Here is a 20467-nt window from a genome sequence, read left to right on the forward strand (position 1 = left end):
CGGGGCGGCCGCCTTCGACACGGCCGGGGGCGCGCGCGCGCGCGGCGGACCCTCGGCGGCCGCCGTAGCGCCGCTTCCGCCCACGGGCCCGCGGTGTTCGAGGGAGGCGGCCAATCGGAGCGCGGCACCGAGAGGCCGCGGGCCAATGGGAGGGCGCGCTGCGGGCGCGGGGCGGGGTTAGGGGCGGGGCTTGGGACGCGGGTGGGACGCGCGGTCCCGGTGCCCGGGTCGGGCCATGTGCGCGGGCCCGGGCCCGAACCGGCCTCGAATGGCCCCGAACGGCTCCGGAACCCGCTCCGAACTGGCCTCGAATGGCCCCGAACGGGCCCTGAACGGCTTCGAACCGGCCTCGAATGGCCCCGAACCAGCCCCGAATGGTCCCGAAGCTGTCCCGAACCAGCCCCGAATGGTCCCGAGTGGCCCCGAACCGGCCCCGAATGGCCCCGAACCGACCCCGAGCGGTCCCGAATGGTCCCGAGTGGTCCCGAGTGGCCCCGAACCGGTCCCGAATGGCCCCGAACCGGCCCCGAGCGGTCCCGAATGGTCCCGAGTGCCCCCGAACCGGTCCCGAACAGGCTCCGAGCGGCCCCACCGCCCCCCCAGCTCCCCGCCTGCCCTCAGCGGCTCTGGGGAGAGCCCACAGGCTCTTCTCGCCCCCCTCACGCGGAGTGTTGAGGGAGGACAGGGCTCAGCACGTCAAAATGGTTCAAAATTTAAAAATAAACCACTCTGTTTTACTAGGAAATACGTGGTGTAAGCTCTGCACAGAGCAGGGAGACAAAACAATTCCTTCTCTAGCTGGGCACCAAGGACAAATGATCCAAATCTCAGCCCAAGAGCACAAACAACGTGGGCTGAAGAGAGAAAAACAAGGATGGGACTGCATGGGCTGGAGATGGAATTGGACAATTAACTCCAATATGCAAATGGAGCAGAACTTATAAAAGTGAGAGACCCCGTAACCAGTCATGCTCCCAAAATGTCCCAAAATGAACCCAAGACAAACCCAAAATGGCCACAAAATGAACCCAAATGGTCACAAAATTAACCCAAGATGAACCCAAATGGTCACCAAAAAAAAAAAAGGTCATTTGGACATTTTGGGAGCAGAACTTATAAAAGTGAGAGACCCAGTAACCAGTCATGCATTTTGTGGCCATTTTGGGTTTGTCTTGGGTTCATTTTGTGGCCATTTTGGGTCCATCTTGGGTTTGTTTTGTGGCCATTTTGGGTTCGTCTTGGATTCATTTTGTGACCATTTTGGGTTCATTTTGTGGCCATTTTGGGTTCATCTTGGGTTCGTTTCGTGGCCATTTTCGGTTCGTTTCATGGCCATTTTGGGTTCATTTTGTGGCCATTTTGGTCCATCTTGGGTTCATTTTTTGACCATTTTGGGTTGTGCTGCCCGAGGTGGATCCGTTGAGGCCTCCTAATAAATCCCTGCTTTGTTCTTTATTTCTGTCTGGTCCCTGTTCTGGCTCAGCCCTCCCGAGGCCTCAGGAGAGCTGGTGATGCTGGAGCTCATCTCAGCTGCTCCTGCGGCGCCCTGGGCTGGTTTGGGGTCCCTAAAGACCCCCCAGTGCCACCCCAGCCACCATCCCAGGCTGCTCCAGCCTGGCCTGGGACACTCCCAGGGATCCAGGGGCAGCCAGAGATTCTCTGGGAATTCCATCCAGCCAGGAATTTCTTCCCAAAATCCCACCTCTCCCTGCCCTCTCGGTGGGAAGCCGTTTCCTGTGTCCCTCGTCCAAAGCTCCTCTCCAGCTCTCCTTTGTCACAACTTTCTGCACAAAAAAAGCAGGAGCGAGATAAAAACAAGGAAAGGCAGAGAATTTGGGATTTGACGAAGGACAGGGGTTCCCTGTGAGAGGAAGTTTTCAGCCAGGCTGACCATTAGTTATTCATTTACAGAAGCTCGTTTTCTTTTAAAATGCAGAAGCGTTAAGAGAGTTATTTGTGTTTTTCCCAGCCCCACTTTCAACAACAAAACAAAACAAAAACCAACCAAACCCCCCCAAATTTTAAAAAACCAACCAAAACAAAACAAAACAAAACAAATTAAAAAAAAAAAAAAAAAAAAAAAAACCCAAACAACCTTGAAAGGGACCAGGCAGGGAAGAGAATGAAAGGAGGAAAAGAAACAAAAATTCCTCCAGAATCAGTTTCCTCAGCTTTCAAAATAATTAAACCTCTCTGAAGTGAAAGCCTGGACATTTTCCCTTTTCTCTTTTTCCTGTGGAAAGCATCAGGCAGCATTTCCACATTATCAGAGCTGCTTTTCCCAGGGGAATGCCCGAGCCAGGAACATCCGGAGCTCTGGGGGCTCCTCCTCAGCCCCACCTTCCCCTGCAGAGGAAATCCCCGGGCTTTTCCCCGTGCCCACCCCTCTTTTCTGCCACCCCTCTTTACTCTGGAGTCCCTTTTTCCCCCAGCAAACCCCAGAACAAAGAGGAGAATGAAGCAAAGCCCTCCCAGGCTCTTCCTGTGGAGTCACAGGTGGGAGCTTTGCCAGCATCTCCAGCTCAATCCCATTTTTTGGGACAGCTCCAGCACCTGGCTGTGCTCAGCTCGCTCCCAAATCCAGCTGGTTCCTCCAGGAGCTCCCTGGGGATGGAAAAATCTCCTTTGGGAAAAATCTTCACCACTCCACATCCTCCCCTAGCTTTGTCTCCTCTCCCCACCAGCAACCCCCAAAATTTTGGCAGGAAAAAAATGCAGGAGCTGAACCCCCCCCCCCCCAAAAAAAAAGGAGCACAGAGAGGGGCAGCACCCAAAAATCAACCCCAAGTTCCTAAAGCTGCATCACGGGGGTGGCTGCAGTGACAATCAACCTTTTTTTTATTTTAGGGGGATAAGAAATTTCCTACTTCGTGCAACTCCCATTTTGTTCTGCTCCCACTGCCGGGTGTTTGCAATTCAACGTGGGCTTGTTCCTATCTTAGACAGCATCAGCCAGGGGAAAAAATATAGGACAGACAAAGGAATGGAATAAAAATCAAGCAGGGAACGAGGCAGGAAAAAAAAAAAGACAAAAAGCTCATGTGCAAAGAGATTTTAGGAAAGCGGCTCCCGTGTAAACAGCTCCCATTTTAACGGGGAAGAGGCAGCAGAAAAGGGAAAATAAACATATTTAATTGGGGATTTCTGGTGAATGTTAATCAGGTGGCAGCACTGGGAAAATGGATTTTGCAATTTCCGAGGCAAGGACAGAATCTTGAAGGGATACAGAACCCCCAGTTCTAGGAAAACACAGGACAGCCCAGGCAGAGGAGCACAGAGAATCCAAAGTGCATCCCAACCCTCCCTGCACGGCTGTTGGCTGGAGAGGGGGGCAGGAGGGAATGGGAAGCACAGGGAAAGCCAGAACATTCTGCAGCAGCTGATCCCAGCCTGCCAGGGCCCTGCTCCAGCACGCTGAGCTGTGCCTTGGTTTGAACAGCCAGGTTCTGATAAGGGAGGCAGGAGCCCCCCTGAAATGGGAAATGGAAACCCCTCCCTCGGAATTGTTGTGATTTTAAAATTAAGGCAGAAACTCCTCCAAGAACTGCATTTCCCACCGATAAAAATGAAACCTGGAAGGGACAATCATTAATAAAAATCCAGTTCTGACTTTATTAGGGGGAAAAAAAACAAAAAAGAAGAAAGAAATAACCCCCTCATGCTGTGATCCATCTTAGGGCTGTATTTCCAAAGGGGCTTTAAAGCAGGATTTGCCCTTGGCTCATCCTGCGGGATGAGCAGCCAGCACGAGCTCCACGTGGGCAGCCCGGGGATGTCACTGCTGTCACTCGTGCTGCCGGGGAGGGAGGCAGGCAGGCAGGCAGGGAGGGAAGGCTCTGCTGCTCCTGCTTTCTCCACAGCCCCAGCTGCAAATTTAGCAACAGCGCCTGAGCTCCTCTTTGTGCTCTCCCACGTCCTGCCCCGCTCCAGCTCCTGCCTGCGTGGAGCTCTTCAAGAGCTCTGCTTAGCAACCTGGCAGCCCTGGCTGCAGCACCAGGCAGCCGCTCCTGCCATTCCCTGCTGCCATCCCCTGCTGCCATTCCCTGCTGCCATCCCCTCCTGCCATCCCCTCCTGCCATCCTGCTCCTGCCATCCTGCTCCTGCCATCCTGCTCCTGCCATCCCCTCCTGCCATCCTGCTCCTGCCATCCCCTCCTGCCATTCCCTGCTGCCATCCCCTCATGCCATTCCCTGCTGCCATCCCCTCCTGCCATCCCCTCCTGCCATCCTGCTCCTGCCATCCTGCTCCTGCCATCCCCTCCTGCCATTCCCTCCTGCCATTCCCTCCTGCCATCCCAACTCCTGCCATCCTGCTCCTGCCATCCCAACTCCTGCCATCCCAACTCCTGCCATCCTGCTCCTGCCATCCCAACTCCTGCCATCCCAACTCCTGCCATTCTGCTCCTGCCATCCTGCTCCTGCCATTCCCTCCTGCCATCCCTTCCTGCCATCCCCTTCCTGCCATTCCCACCCTGCCATTTCCACTCCTGCCATTCCAACTCCTTCCCATTCCTGCTCTTCCCATCCCCACTCCTTCCCACTCCTCCCATTCCCACTCCTTCCCATTGCCACTCTTCTCATCCCCACTCCTCCCAATCCCACTCCCTCCCATTCTCACTCCTGCCATTCCCCCTCCTCCAGCAGGGAATCCGTGGCCAGCACAGGGCCCTGCTCCCTCTCAGCCCCCGCCAAGGGTCAGGTGGTCCCCCAGTGACACTCCTGTCCCCTCCCGTGACCCCCAGTGACACTCCTGTCCCCTCCCGTGACCTCCAGTGACTCTCCTGTCCCCTCCCGTGACCCCCAGTGACTCTCCTGTCCCCTCCCGTGACCCCCAGTGACACTCCTGTCCCCTCCCGTGACCTCCAGTGACTCTCCTGTCCCCTCCCGTGACCCCCAGTGACTCTCCTGTCCCCTCCCGTGACCCCCAGTGACACTCCTGTCCCCTCCTGTGACCCCCAGTGACTCTCCTGTCCCCTCCCGTGACCCCCAGTGACACTCCTGTCCCCTCCCGTGACCCCCAGTGACCCTCCTGTCCCCTCCCGTGACCCCCAGTGACTCTCCTGTCCCCTCCCGTGACCCCCAGTGACTCTCCTGTCCCCTCCCGTGCCCCCCAGAGCTGCGGGCAGGTGGGAGCAGCCTCGTCCCTGCTGCTGCCGCAGTCCCAGCTTCCAGCAGGAATATTTCTATGCAGCTCCACCTCACTGGGGCAAAGCAGAGGGAATTCCCTACCCCCAGCAAAGCTTTGGAGCCACCCAGAGCCCCCAGAGGGAAGCAGGTGAGACTCCAGCGGGCATTGCACAGGAGATACGGACCTAGGGTGGTTTATTTTATAAAAATATCTCCTCTCCCTTTGTGGCTGGCTGAAAGGGATGGCAAAACAAACCAGGGCAGCTCCAAGTGCCGGCTCCCAGCGCTCCCACCCTGTCCTCCACAGCAGAGCCACCCCAGGAGCAGCGTGGCCCCTCTGGAGAGCAGAGAAGGGCCTTGGATTGAGGATGGAGCCCTGTATTTGTATTTGCTGGGAATGCCTGGACAAAGGCAGGAATGATGAATCTGACTCCACGTTCTCAGAAGGCTAATTTATTATTTTATAATTCTATATTATATTAAAGAATACTATTCTATACTAAAAAATACAGAAAGGATACTTACTGAATGCTAAAAAGATAACAATGAAAACTCATGACTCTTTCCAGAGTCCGACACAGCTTGGCCTCAGTCGGCCAAAGAGTCAAATTAATTCACAGCAGAACCCAGTGAAACAATCACCTGTGTGTGAACCATCCCCAAACACATTCCACATGTGAGCACAACACAGGAGAAGCAAATGAGACAAGAATTGTTTTCTTTTTTGTCTGATGCTTCTCAGCTTCCCAGGAGAAAAATCCTGGGTGAGGGGATTATTTCAGAGAACGTGAATGCCACAGAACCCAAACCTCACTCTAAAACCTGGAAGCTCTGCCAGCTCCGCACTGCCTGCGGCGGGGAGCGAGGGGAGGCAGGACGGGGCAGGTCCAGGAGGAGCAGGGAGTGCTGGGAGAGCGTCTGGAGCCAGGCAGAGCAAAGGGGGCAGATAAAAGCACGAGACGGGCGTGAGCCAGGCTGGCACGGGGCCTGGGCACGGAGAGAAGTGAGCCAGGCTGGCACGGGGGCTGGGCACGGAGAGAAGTGAGCCAGGCTGGCACGGGGGCTGGGCACGGAGAGAAGTGAGCCAGGCTGGCACGGGGGCTGGGCACGGAGAGAAGTGAGCCAGGCTGGCACGGGGGCTGGGCACGGAGAGAAGTGAGCCAGGCTGGCACGGGGGCTGGGCACGGAGAGAAGTGAGCCAGGCTGGCACGGGGGCTGGGCACGGAGAGAAGTGAGCCAGGCTGGCACGGGGGCTGGGCACGGAGAGAAGTGAGCCAGGCTGGCACGGGGGCTGGGCACGGAGAGAAGTGAGCCAGGCTGGCACGGGGGCTGGGCACGGAGAGAAGTGAGCCAGGCTGGCACGGGGGCTGGGCACGGAGAGAAGTGAGCCAGGCTGGCACGGGGCCTGGGCATGGAGAGAACCGAGCCAGGCTAGCACGGGGCCTGGGCACGGAGAGAACTGAGCCAGGCTGGCACAGAGAGAACCGAGCCAGGCTGGCACAGGGACTGGGCACAGAGTGGCACAGGGGGCACAGAGTGACCTGAGCCAGGCTGGCATGGGGACCGGGCACAGAGCCCCACAGCAAAGGGGGCACGGAGCGAGCTCCGAGCCAGGCAAAGCCTTTGGAACAAAAGGCAGCCCAAAATAGGCTCAGGCAGAGCCAGCTGCTGGTCCTGCAGCATCACCCCAGCTGAGCTGTGCTCCTCCTGGCACCTGGCACAGCTGGCACACCTGGCACAGATGGCACACGTGGTCACACCTCTCCAACCTCTGCTCTCCAAATCTCTCCAACCTCTGAGGTCCCAACCTGCCCTCCACAGGGCATCGAGAAGAGCTGAGCTGATTTCCCTGCCGTGTTTTGGGCACTCGGCTCCCCTCCCCAGAGCAGCTCAAGGGCAGCACGTGGCGCTGTGCCCTGCCAGGGCATCAGGGCATCAGCAGGAGGGCACGAGCCCAGCCCGGCTCAGAGCCTGCAGGCACGAAAAACCAGCCTGAGACAGGCTGGCACAGGCACGTGGAAAGGGCACCCGGCCCTGCTGCAGCTCCTGACGCTGAGCCGTGTTTGTACAAGCGCCTCCTTCCCTCCCAGATGTTTGCAGAAGCTCGGGGAGCTGGCACGGCAGCGAGGAGCTGGACTTTAATTAACCCCAAGGCAAACAGGAGGAGGACGTCAGCAGCCTGGAGCTGCTCTGCAGCCCTGGCAGGAGCTCCCAGCTCCTCCAGGCTCCTCACACGTCCGTGTGTCCCCTTGGAAATGTCCTTCTGGGGTGGAAAGGGCTTGGCTGGTGCTGCTTGTTGTTCTCCTGGTGGCTTTGAGGCTCCACAAAATCCATCTGCTGTCCTACTCGTGTTGTCAAGCACCCAGAGGACACCACGGTGGCCAGGGCCAGCCAGGTGGGAAAAAACCAGCGCAAAAAAAGAGCAGATTTAGGGACCAAACAACCAAGCTGGAAAGTGTCAATATCTGCTGCAGCCCCCGCAGCTGCTGCACAGCACAGACCTCCATCCCTCCATCCATCCCTCCATCCATCATCCATCCATTGGATCCCATCCCATCATCCATCCATCCATCCATCCATCCATCCATCCATCCATCCATCCATCCATCCATCCCTGTTCCATCAGGGATGGAAGGACAGCACACAGCAATGGTTCCCACTGCCAGAGCACGGATAGATGGGATTTGGGAAGGGATTCCTGGCTGTGAGGATGATGAGGGGCTGGGATGGAGAATCCCTGGCTACTCCTGGATCCCTGGAAGTGTCCAAGGAGCACCCTGGCATAGTGGGAGGTGTCCCTACCCATGGGATGAGCTCTAAGGTCCCTCCCAACCCAAACCATTTTGGGATTCTGGGATTTTAAAACACCTAATTCCTGTTTTACCCCAACGTTCCTACACACACCCCAAATCCATGCCAATTTCCATCACATGTATTTCAAAGAGCAGGGCCAGAAACAACTTGGGAACATCATCACCTTGAAAAGAGGCACAGCAAAGTCTCCTGTCTGCTCAGGAGTCGTCTCCTCCTCCTCAGCAGCGGGTTCTGCTCTGTCTGCCTGGCCCAGGCTGGCAGGGAGGAGCAGCAGGAATTAACTCCTGCTCTGTCTTCAAACTCTGATTTTCTCCCCGCCTCAAGCGAAATTCTGCTGCTGAACCACTGCGAGCAGCAGAAACTCCTCCAAGAACTGCATTTCCCACCAATAAAAATGAAACCTGGGAGGGACAATCAGCAGGGATCCCCTGGAGGGAGGATTGGTCGTGGGAGAGATGAAGAAGGAGACAAGTGCCCACCTGGGGACGCCTGGCACTAGGACGCGCTGGCCCCCGGGCTGCCGGGCTGCCCCCCGTGGATCCTCAGGTGCTTGGCCAGGTGGTCACTGCGGGCAAACCTCTTCTGGCAGGCGGGGCACGGGTAGGGCTTGAGGCCGGAGTGGGAGCGCTTGTGGCGGGAGAGCTCGTCCGAGCGGGAGAACCTGCGGAGGGGAACGCAGCGCTGAGATCGGCTCTCTGCAAGTGTTAACAGGAGTGCTGTGTGGGAAAGCTGTGTTAATTTGTAGGGCTGTGTAAATGCTTTTTAGTTTTTAAAATATGTGTTTATTGAGTTTTATTTCTACAATTTTTTAATTTTGTGGTAAATATAGTTTTAGGCTGTAACATAATATTAAAGTAGAAACTATGCGATGTAAGGTACTAATTAAAACATATAAAATACTGGTTTTATTTCTTGATTCACAGTAGAATCGTGAATTTAAAAAATCACAATAATCACAACTCACCAACTCTTCCAAGGGTTGATAAAAATAAAACATATAAGATAATAAATAAAATATGTACTATTTTATTTATTTATATTTTATTTTTTTATATGTATATATAAAATATACATATAAAATAATAATAAAACTGGATTTATTTTTTGATTCACAGTAGAATTGTGATTAAAAAAATCACAATAGTCACAATTCATCAACCCTTCTAAGGGTTTATAAGAATAAACATATAAAGTACTGTTTTATTTTTTGATTCACAATAGAATTGTGATTAACAAATGAGGCTCAGCGACCCTGGCACAGAGATCTGTCCCTGGCACAGCCTCGTGGGTGCCCCCAGGGCGGGCAGAGGCACCCCCGGCTCCCGAGATCACTTCCAAGGATTTGGAAACGGAAAAGAATTCACCCACTGAGATGTGAATTCCTTTCCCTCTCTCTCAAAGGACGCTGTCCCCCACTTCCTCCGTTTGTTTTCCCTTGCTGGAAGCTTCCGGCAGCGCGGATTTAAAATCATTTTTTTGGAAAAGAGCTCAGGAGTGATGGGTTTTCTCTTCTAGCCAGGTCTCGTGAGCTCTCAGAGAACCCATCACACCTGAGACAGCCCAGCTACCTTAATGGCATAAAAGCAGCAGGATGGCTTCTGAGGTAGTGTTAGAAAACTTGATAAAAGGCAAAATTAAAAAGCTCTTTACAGAGAAAACTTGAGCTAGGAGCAAGGGGGAGTTTTTACTCCTTGGTGTTTTACTGCTGGTAAAAACACCCCCCAAAAGCGATTACTTCCCTTGTTCTCTTCTTTTTCTAGTGAATTACTTAGGGGAGACCTTTCAGCTTAAGGTCCGTGACCACCTGAGGAACCCGATTGTACAAAGTTCATTGAATCCTAGAAAGGTTTGGCTTGGAAGGGACCTTAAAGATCATGGAATTCCAGGCCATGGGCAGGGATGCCATCCTCTGGATCAGGCTGCACAGGCCCCATCCAGCCTGGGATGAGACATTGCACTCACCACCTCCGGGTAAACTTCTTTCTAACATCTGATCTAAACTCTCCTGCTTTCACTTCAAACCATTGCCCCTTGTCCTGTTGCTCTCTGCCCATGTGAAATTTCTCCTTTTTATGAGCCCATTTAAGGTACTGGAAGGCTGGATACTGGAAAATACTAATTTAGGATACCTACTAATTAGGGATCTTAATGTTGAAGGTGAAGTCCTTAAGCTCTTATAAAGTGTCTTTTTACTAAATTGAGGAAAAAGGACCTTAAAAATCATGGAGTTCCAGGCCACAGGCAGGGATGCCATTCTCTAGATCAGGTCCCATCCAGCCCAGCCTTGAGCAGTGCCTGGGATGAGACATCTGCATCCACCACCTTCTGAGTGAATTTATTTCTAACATCTGATCTAAACTCGCCTGCTTTCATTTCAAACCACTGCCCCTTGTCCTGTTGCTCTCTCCCATATGAAATTCCCATCCAGCCTGGGATGAGACATTGCACTCACCACCTCCGGGTAAACTTCTTTCTAACATCTGATCTAAACTCTCCTGCTTTCACTTCAAACCACTGCCCCTTGTCCTGTTGCTCTCTCCCATATGAAATTTCTCCTTTTTATGAGCCCATTTAAGGTGCTGGAAGGCTGGACACTGGAAAATACTAATTTAAGATACCTACTAATTAGGGATCTTAACGTTGAAGTCCCTAAGCTCTTATAAAATGTCTTTTTACTAAATTGAGGAAAAAGGACCTTAAAAATCATGGAGTTCCAGGCCACAGGCAGGGATGCCATTCTCTAGATCAGGTCCCATCCAGCCCAGCCTTGAGCAGTGCCTGGGATGAGACATCTGCATTCACCACCTTCTGAGTGAATTTATTTCTAACAGCTGATCTAAACTCGCCTGCTTTCATTTCAAACCATTGCCCCTTGTCCTGTTGCTCTCTGCCCATGTGAAATTTCTCCTTTTTATGAGCCCATTTAAGGTGCTGGAAGGCTGGACACTGGAAAACACTTACTAATTTAGGATACCTACTAATTAAGTATCTTGAAGGTGAAATCCCTAAGCTCTTATACAGTGTCTTTTTACTAAATTGAGGAAAAAGCCTTCTAAGCTTGTTTTCCTTTTTAAAGAAACAAAAGATCATTTAGTCACTCCTCAACAGAAAGCACACTCCCACCCAGGCTGGGAACGCTTTCCTGGAGCTCCACATGCAGCCCGGAGCAGCAGCAGCGGGAGGGAAGCTTCGTTCTCCCCGGGGCTGGGGATGCTCCCTGCGCATCCAGAGCTCGCCACTCACCTCCAGCCGCAGTTGGGCCAGGCACAGCTGTAGGGTTTCTCCCCCGTGTGCCGTCGGAAATGAGCCTTCAGGTGGGAGCTCTTGGAATAAACCTTCCCGCAGCCCGGGTGGGAGCAGCGGTGCGCGCGGAGCGGGGCAGGGGGGCCCTGCTGGCCCCCCCCGGGGGCCGCCTCTGCCCCCTGCACGTCCCCCGGCCCCGGGGCCACCGGCAGAGGGGCAATTCTGACGTATTTTTGGTCCAGGGTGGTGCCAGGGGGCTGGAGCTGAGGGAGGACGGGCAGGTTTGGGCTCTGCAGGCTGATCAGCAGCTGGGCCACCCTGACACCCCCAGGCTGTGCTGGGGGGGTGACGCTGTCCATGGGGAGAGGCTGGAGCTGCAGGACAACGGGGATGCTGCCAGCAGCCAGCACCTGGTCACCAGGACCCACCACATGGTCACCAGGAGCCACTGCCTGGTCACCAGGAGCCACCACATGGTCACCAGCAGCCAGCACCTGGTCACCAGCAGCCAGCCCCTGGTCACCAGCAGCCACGACCTGGTCACCAGCAGCCAGCACCTGGTCATCAGCAGCCAGCCCCTGGTCACCAGCAGCCAGACCCTGGTCATCAGCAGCCAGCCCCTGGTCACCAGCAGCTGTCCCCACAGCCTCTGGGACGTGTCCTGCTCCTCCCTCGTGTGCCCTGGGGATGGGCTGTGCCCCAGAGCCGAGCTCAGCTTTGCTCTCCACCTTCCACCCCGTGGGGTGAGGATCTCCTGCCTCATCCCTGGGGAGCTCTGCCTTCTCCCTGAGGAACTCCTCGATCTCCTCCAGCGTGGGGATGAAGTCCTGCGAGAGGCAGAAGTCGGGCAGCCTGAGCTGAGCCTCGGTGAGCTGGGCTTTGGGGGGCTCCTCCTTGGCACTGGGCAGCGGGACAGGCTCGGCGTGGCCGGTGCCACCCACCGGGACGTGCCCAGAGCCCTCCGGGTGGCCACACGTCCTGTCACCGCCGAGTCCTGGCAGAAGGGACGGTGGCATCCTGCACTGCAGGGCACTGGCCAGGCTCTCGAGCAGGGAAGGGCCGGGCAGGGAGGGCAGCAGGTCCTGGCAGCTCACAGAGACCATTTGGTGCCTCCCCACGCGCAGCTCTTGGCTCAGGAGCCGCTGGGAGAGCTCAGCTGGGGAAGTCTTCGTTCATCTGCAAGGGAACGGCAGCGAGGTTATTTCCAAAGGAGAAAACAAACACGCAAACCTCAACCTTTTAACAAAACTGGGCCGTGCACCGAAAAGAAAACAGCAGAACCTGGCAGCCGCCTTTGTTTTTAAAGAGTCTGCTGCTGAAAAAACACGGGCTGACCGTTTTCCTCCGCTGGCTGCCAGCGAAGAGGCAGAGTCCCCCCAGGAGCAAACTTCTCTGGGGAGTTTATGGAGGTGAAAACGCACAAAGAAACCCTTCATCCCTCCCTGTGCCACCCACACCCGAGGGCAGCTCTGCGCAGGGGATGGCTCCTGATGAGCCAGGAGTTCACTGTGATCCTGGAGAGGCTCCTGGGGCTTCTGCACGCTGCAGACGTGGGCAGGAGCACGCCCTGGCACAGACAGGGCTGGGTTAGGGCTGCCTACCTGCACAGGTAACACCGAGCCAGCCCCGGGCGCTGGGGATGCTCAGCCGCGCCGGGGGCACCGCGGTGCCCGGACACGCCGCAGCTCTGCCCGGGCAGGTCTGCCCAGCCTCGGGCACGTGGGAGAGCGGCCCAGCCCGGCTGGAGCAAAGCAGGGCCCAAACAAAGGGAATTCTTTGATTCTCGCTCCAGAGTCAGAATTACTAATTAAAGCCACACTGGAGGTGTCCCCAGACTCCTCCTGATGGTGCCCTTGGCCTGTCTGCTGCACTCACAACTTTCCTTTCCTTTCCTTTCCTTTCCTTTCCTTTCCTTTCCTTTCCTTTCCTTTCCTTTCCTTTCCTTTCCTTTCCTTTCCTTTCCTTTCCTTTCCTTTCCTTTCCTTTCCTTTCCTTTCCTTTCCTTTCCTTTCCTTTCCTTTCCTTTCCTTTCCTTTCCTTTCCTTTCCTTTCCTTTCCTTTCCTTTCCTTTCCTTTCCTTTCCTTTCCTTTCCTTTCCTTTCCTTTCCTTTCCTTTCCTTTCCTTTCCTTTCCTTTCCTTTCCTTTCCGTCACCTCCACACAAACCCCGCATTTGCAAACAGCTGAGACAGAGCTCAGCGTGTCCAGGTGGGAGCTGTGTGCTCCGGAGGTCTCTGGTGACTGTCACAGACCCTCCAGGTCCTGCTGGGGCTCGGCCTGGGAGGGAGGTGCCCAAGGCCCCCAGAGCAGCCACTGTTCCTGTCCCTGTCCTGCTCTGGAGCACCAAACCACCCAGGGCACAGGGACCTGTTTGCATCTAATGCAGAATTGGAGTTTCCAGGGGGAAAAAAAACCAAAACCTTTGTCCAAATCCCTCCAGAACTTTTTCCATGAGATTTCTGTGGAGCTGCAAACCAGTCGGGCCAGTCCTTGTTATCAGCGCTCCTCAGGGTCCTGAGAGCTGCGAGAGGGAATTTTGGAGCACTCTGGATGCCAAATAAATGCTCTTCTCCTTAGGAAAGAACCCCTACGTGGTGCCAAACCTGCCAGGAACAAGAAGCAGGGGCACTCCCAGTGCTGCCCAGGGACTGTCATTGTCACTGCTCACACAAGAGGGGAGGAGGTGTTCAGGCCAATCTCAGCCTCCAGGCTTCACATTTTCCACCACGTGGAGTCCAAATCTGTGCTCTGAACAACCTCTTCCAGGCAGCTCCACTCCAGTTTCAGGATCTTTTGTCTTTTCTTCTCCATCTCCTCTTTCTGCGGGGAAAGCCTCCCGCCTCTGGCTACCAAAGGCTCCTGTTTACCTCTCCCAGAGTGTCCCAAAACCTGATTTTCCAAGCAGCTCCTGCAGAGCAGTTCAGGAATGTCCATCCTTCCAGCATGCCCCCAGGACAGCTGAATTCAGCTCTGAACTCATGGAGCACAACCCTCCAGCTGAGCTGATAGCAGGAATAAATGCATGACCGGGGGGCAGGAAGGTGCAGAGGTCGAGCTGCTGGCTCAGGAGGTCTGAGCAGGGCAGCCCCGGGCAGGCTCTTGGAGCGCTCTGCTCCTCGGTTTCCCGTCTCATTTGGGGCACTGGTGATGCCCCAGCTGGCAGAGCGCTGCTGTGGGGCAAGGTGGCACATTCCGTGCCAACAGGCAGCTGTCACAGGTGTCACCGCCCTGTCAATCCGCTTTGCAAAGTGCCACCGGCGCTGTCACCCAACCCCAACGGCACCGCAAGGAAAGGAGCCCTGGCTCTGTCCCTCGCGGTAAGGGCAGCGCCGTTCCCGAGCCTCCCTTTGCATTTGTATTCCTGCAGTTTTTGCAAGCCCAGAGCCCCAGGAGAGCAGCCCATGTGCAGCCCGGGCACATGGAGAGCAGCGCTTGCCCAAGGTCAGCCAACAAGCAGCGGGAGCTGGGAACGCAGCCGAGGGTCACGGCCCCCCTCCCGTGACCGAGCAGCGAGAACAAACACCTGTAACCTCCGGGAACCACCCGGGCCGTGCAGAACCGAGCCTCTGGGGACAAACCCCCGGTCCCAGCCGCTGCCACGCGTGGCCGATCCCTCGGTGTAAATCCCAAGGACAAGAGAGGCTCCGGCTCCACCGCAGCCCCCAGCCCGGCGGGGCTCGGAGCCGGGGCGAGCTGGGCACACCGAGCCCGGTGCTGCCGGTCACACCCCCCTGCCCTGCCCTGCCCCGGTGTCCCGGGAGCGCCGGCAGCGGCACCCCCGCGCCCCCCGCGCCCTTACCCCGCTCCGCCGCCCGCGGCTCCCGCGGCTCCGCCGGGGGCGGCTCCCGGCCCGCCCCGCCCCGCCGAGGGCTCGGCCGCGGCCGCCGAGCCCATTGGCACGGGAAAGCCAGCCGGGAGAGGCACCGGGATGGCCCATTGGCACGGGAAAGCCAGCCGGGAGAGGCACCGGGATGGCCCATTGGCACGGGAAAGCCAGCCGGGAGAGGCACCGGGATGTCCTGGCACGGGAAAGCCAGCCGGGAGAGGCACCGGGATGGCCCATTGGCACGGGAAAGCCAGCCGGGAGAGGCACCGGGATGGCCCATTGGCACGGGATGGCCCTGCAGGGACACCGGGATGGCCCATTGGCACGGGAAAGCCAGCCGGGAGGGACACCGGGATGGCCCGGCACGGGAAAGCCAGCCGGGAGGGACACCGGGATGGCCCGGCAGGGACACCGGGATGGCCCGGCGCGGTCCCCGCTGGAACCGCTCCCGGAGGAGATCCCGCGACCCCGCCGCTGGTTCCACGCACTGCTGGGAAGCGCTACGGGAAAAGGAGGAGAGTCCTGCAGGGAGCGGGGGCCGCGGGAATCCGGGGGGGTTTGGATCCGGGGGGATCCAGGTGTGCGGCAGGATTTAAATCCAGGTGGATGCAGGGCGGGGATTTTAAATCCAGGGGGATCCCGGTGTGCGGGGGAGTTTGAACCCACGTGGATCCAGGTGTGGGAGGTTTTGAACCCAGCTGGATCCAGGTTTGATCCCCCAGCAGGGGGTTTTGGGCAGGGCTGTAGCCCTCGGATGCTGCTGGTGGGACAAGGAGTGAGGTGTGTCCTTGTCGTGGCTTTGGGGTCCCTGAGGATGGCTTTGGGCTGAGCCCCACCAAGCCTCACCGAGTTCTTCTGGTCCGGGAGAAACTTCGTGAGATTTTGGGTCTGAACGAAACACCTGGGTCAGGGGAAGGCTTCAAATGTATAAACACCAAAACAAAATGAAAAAAAGCCTGCAGGCGCACAGAAAGGGTGACCCCTGGCTGTTCCCCGGGTGCTGCTGTGTCACTGTGTGTCACTGACCCCCTGCCACAGCCTCGCAGCGCTTAACATTACCGCTGATAACACATCAGATAAGGATTGGTAATAATTAATAACACTCATTTATGGCCGTGCAGGGGGAGGGAAGGTCTCAGCTCCTCAGAATCCTCACAGGTACTCCCGGCTGCCGTGGTTCAATCACGGAGGCTTTGATTGACAGCGTGTCACCAAATCCCCGGGGACAGCAGCCGGGAGCGGCTCCTGCTCGGGATTTGTCCCGCACCTGGCGGGGCGAGCGGGATCGGAGCTTTTTGGGGAAAAAGGAGCGGCTGTGCGGCTCCACAGTGACACCGCGGGGACACCGGTGCCACTCGGAGCCGGGACATCACTGGAGCCCTCCTGGCCACGCCCATTATGCCGATTTCCCCGCCCATAAAACACTAACCCCGCCCATGTCCCCACCCTGCCATCTACCCCACCCTCATTCCGCCCCTTTGTCCCTGGCCACGCCCCAATCCCACTCATTGACTCTTCCCCACGTAAAGCCCCGCCCTCTTCCCCATGCCCCACCCATTCACTGGCCCCGCCCTCTGACCGCACTCCCGCCTGTCCCCATCCCAAAAGTGACAGCCAGGCCACGCCCAGGCTCTCAGCCCCTCCCCTCATTCATTGGCCACACCCCAGCCACATCCATCATTCATTGGCCACATCCCAAACTCCACCCCTCAACAATTGGCCACGCCCCCACCATGTCAGTCATTCTCTGGCCACACCCCTGCACCATCACTCATTCATTTGCCACGCCCACCACAGCGCGTCATTCATTGGTCACACCCATGCGCTGTCCGTAATTCTTTGGCCACGCCCACACATTGTCAGTCATTCCTTGGCCACGCCCCCTCCCCACGCGGTGGTGGCGCCCCCCCGCGGCCAGCTCAGGCGTTTTTCCCTTTTTCCACCTTTTATTTTTTCCCCCCCTTTTTCCATAAAAATTTATAATAAAAGCCTTCCTCTGGTGCCGTATACAAAATATTCACTCTAGCGAATAAATAAACCACGAACGTCTCGCGGGCAGGATGTGACCTCAAAAAGGAAAACCAGCATCCATCCATCCCCCCAGTCCTTCCCCACCCTCGGGAATTTACACAATTTATCCCTCCTCCACGTTCCAAACTCCACCAAGGAAAGGTGAGGCACGATTCACCTGTGAGGAAGAGAAAAGCTCCTGCTCGCCGGCTCTGAGGAGCTCGTACCCAAACCTGTAGCCAGACAGGAGCAAATCCTACAGAAATTCTGTGGTCACACAGGGAATATCAGGAACAGCAGGGAAGAGATGCTCCTACCCAGACCTGGTCTTACATGTGATCCTGACCAGAAATTTTCTTAGAAGAAGCAAAAAAAAGCCATTTTTGCGAAGATTTCCTCATCCTCCTGCTCCCTTGCCCTGATCTCCTGCTATAAGCCCCGGCTCTGCCCCTCTCTGAGTCTCTGTTTTGCACCTGGGGGTTTGAAATGATGGATCTGAGCCCTTTTTCCTTATCCTCCTGCTCCCTTGCCCTGATCTCCTGCTATAAGCCCCAGCTCTGCCCCTCTCTGAGAAACCCCCTGTTTTTCACCTGGGGGTTTGAAATGAAGGATTCGAGCCCTTTCCCACCAAACCCCTTCACCTGAAATGAAGGATCTGAGCCCTTTCCCACCAAACCCCTTCACCTGAAATGAAGGATTTGAGCCCTTTCCCACCAAACCCCTTCACCTGAAGTGAAGGATTTGAGCCCTTTCCCACCAAACCCCTTCACCTGAAATGAAGGATTTGAGCCCTTTCCCACCAAACACCTTCACCTGAAATGAAGGATCTGAGCCCTTTCCCACCAAACCCCTTCACCTGAAGTGAAGGATCTGAGCCCTTTCCCACCAAACCCCTTCACCTGAAATGAAGGATTTGAGCCCTTTCCCACCAAACCCCTTCACCTGAAATGAAGGATTTGAGCCCTTTCCCACCAAATCCCTTCACCTGAAATGAAGGATCTGAGCCCTTTCCCACCAAACCCCTTCACCTGAAGCTCAGTGTGGAAGCACTTTAGGCACTTAAATTATCAAAAGCATTTGAGCATCAGAGCAGCCTCTGTGCAGGGAAAGTTCCTCACATTTACAGGAGAAATACTCAAAATAAAGGGCTTTTCAGTCATGGGTCAGGGGGGAATTTATTCCAGGACACCCCAGCTCTGGCAATAGGATTTTGTCCCAAATCCTTCCTGCTGCAGCCTGCAGCGGACAGAGCCCAGGGTAGGAAGTCCAGACCCCAAAACTGTTTCTGGAAGTGGTTAAGGCAGTGCCAAATCTGTCCCCAAAGCAGCTGCAAGTCAGCACTGTGGGAAAGGGAGGCTGGCAGCCTTTAATTTGAGAAGAACTCAGACAAAAACAGTGACCCCTGACGGGAAAGGGACGATCCCAAACCTTTGAGGGCCCGGCTCAGACAGCAGGGGAGTCACCCAGCCAAGGAACAGGCTGACAAAACTCTGCCAAAATAGCAACATTTCACCCTCCAGCCCAACCTCACAAGCGCCTCTGGCTGCCCACACACCTCCACAAAGGAAAAAAGAGTCCCAAAGAGCTCGTTTAGGCCAGGCAGGGCTGGGCACTGCTGAGTTTGGGGGCTCCCAGCACCAATCCAGCCTTTCTTCCTGACCTGGGATCGTTCCTGACTTGGGCCAGCTCCTCTTGGAGGGGCAGGAATCTGCCAGCAGCAGATTTGTCCCAGCTGGGCCACTGGGGACAGGGAGTGGCACTGACAGGGGGACTCGGAGCTGGGAGCCAGAACAAGCTGGGCAGCCCTGGGGGAATGGGACAGGAAAAAAAACCTGGAGATGGGTCAGGGAGAGATGGGAACCAGAACAGCCCTGGGGAGATGGGTCAGGAAAACAGCCCGGGCATCCCTGGAGAAATGGGACAGGAAAAGAACCTGAAGATGGGTCAGGAAATCAGCCTGGGCATCCCTGGAGGGATGGATCAGGAGAAGAACCTAGACATCCCTGGAGAGATGGGAGCCAGAACAACCCGGGCATCCCTGGAGGGATGGATCAGGAGAAGAACCTAGACATCCCTGGAGAGATGGGAGCCAGAACAACCCGGGCATCCCTGGAGGGATGGATCAGGAGAAGAACCTAGACATCCCTGGAGAGATGGGAGCCAGAACAACCCGGGCATCCCTGGAGGGATGGATCAGGAGAAGAACCTAGACATCCCTGGAGAGATGGGAGCCAGAACAACCCGGGCATCCCTGGAGGGATGGATCAGGAGAAGAACCTAGACATCCCTGGAGAGATGGGAGCCAGAACAACCCGGGCATCCCTGGAGGGATGGATCAGGAGAAGAACCTAGACATCCCTGGAGAGATGGGAGCCAGAACAACCCGGGCATCCCTGGAGGGATGGATCAGGAGAAGAACCTGGACATCCCTGGAGAGATGGGAGCCAGAACAACCTGGGCATCCCTGGAGGGATGGATCAGAAGAACCTGGGGATGGGTCTGGAGAACAAGCTGGGCATCCCTGCAGGGACCTTTGGGCCCTGGGTCAGGGCAGCAAGAGGTGCTTTGCATCACTCTGAAGGGCTTTGCTCTGCCTCTGTGAGATTACGGATTCCTGACTGGAAATAAAAGACATTTGAAGAACGCCCAAGCAGCCAGGGGCAGTGAGCAGCTCCAGGTCTGAGCTGAACTCGTCAGCAGCTCCCCCAGGCCTTCCAGGAGAGCTCCTCCTGCTCTGCTTCACTGGCACAAGGCTGAGAACCCCTCTGGGGACTGGTTTCCCTTGTGTGTGGCAGCACCTTTTAGGGGCCACGTGTGGAAGAAGCACAACAGCCTGGGTTGATGAGGGGAGAGAGCAAATGCAGGCACTGAGGTGAGGAGAGACTGAGAACTGTGTGAAGAAAGGTAAAAACAATCACTGAAAAAAAATAAAAATAAAAGAAGTTCTCTCTATCTGATGTAAGCTGGTACATAGGTAAAGGTTAAGTCACCTTTTGGAACTGGTCCTGATGGGACGTTCCTTGTTTTTCCCAAAACAAGGCACAGTAACTTTTCTCCTGGATGGTTTTGGGTGGAGGTGGGGAAGGCCAGGAGGGCACTGGGGGTACACCTGGGCACCCCCTCGGCACCACGGCCAAACCTCGGCTGCCCTGCTGCTGCTTCCCCCAGGAAATCTCCTGCCAGTGCCCCATTTGCTGAAACATTGCTCAAGAAGTGGGGTAAAACTACAACAAACGGGGAGAGGAAAAGGAAGAGAGGAGAGGAGAGGAGAGGAGAGGAGAGGAGAGGAGAGGAGAGGAGAGGAGAGGAGAGGAGAGGAGAGGAGAGGAGAGGAGGCAGTGCTTGAGCCCCTCCCTGTGCTGCTCCTGCTCAGGAACACGACCCGTTACCAGAGGGAAACCCCAAAAAATTCCCTTTTCCCCCTGCAGGACCCCTTTGGTGCTGCTGTG

General features: G+C 56.0%; 1 protein-coding gene across 2 annotated transcripts; it reads right to left on the reverse strand.

Moving 5' to 3' along the window:
• Positions 1-8425: 8425 nt before the first annotated feature.
• Positions 8426-15040, reverse strand: LOC121345610 (Krueppel-like factor 14). Of its 2 annotated transcripts, none has more exons than XM_041422695.1 (3): positions 14982-15040; positions 11184-12359; positions 8426-8601 (listed from the first exon to the last, which is right to left on the reverse strand). In XM_041422695.1, exons 2-3 carry the CDS (start codon positions 12284-12286, stop codon positions 8436-8438), a joined length of 1269 nt encoding a protein of 422 aa, XP_041278629.1. In that variant the 5' UTR covers positions 12287-12359; positions 14982-15040; the 3' UTR covers positions 8426-8435. The 2 variants fall into 2 exon arrangements, with proteins under 2 accessions (XP_041278629.1, XP_041278628.1); XM_041422694.1 differs by lacking the exon at positions 14982-15040 and adding an exon at positions 14706-14912.
• Positions 15041-20467: the final 5427 nt, after the last annotated feature.

This window comes from Onychostruthus taczanowskii, unplaced genomic scaffold (assembly GCF_017590055.1).
Source record: "Onychostruthus taczanowskii isolate IOZ18803 unplaced genomic scaffold, ASM1759005v1 scaffold74, whole genome shotgun sequence".
Lineage (NCBI taxonomy): Eukaryota > Metazoa > Chordata > Aves > Passeriformes > Passeridae > Onychostruthus > Onychostruthus taczanowskii.

Excerpts from the sequence above, each read along its gene's own strand:
- LOC121345610 (XM_041422695.1), bottom strand. The coding sequence starts at position 12,286 with ATGGTCTCTGTGAGCTGCCAGGACCTGCTGCCCTCCCTGCCCGGCCCT. Across the intron at positions 8,602-11,183 it reads TGGCCCAACTGCGGCTGGAG|GTTCTCCCGCTCGGACGAGC; the intron begins GTGAGTGGCGAG and ends TCCCCTCCGCAG.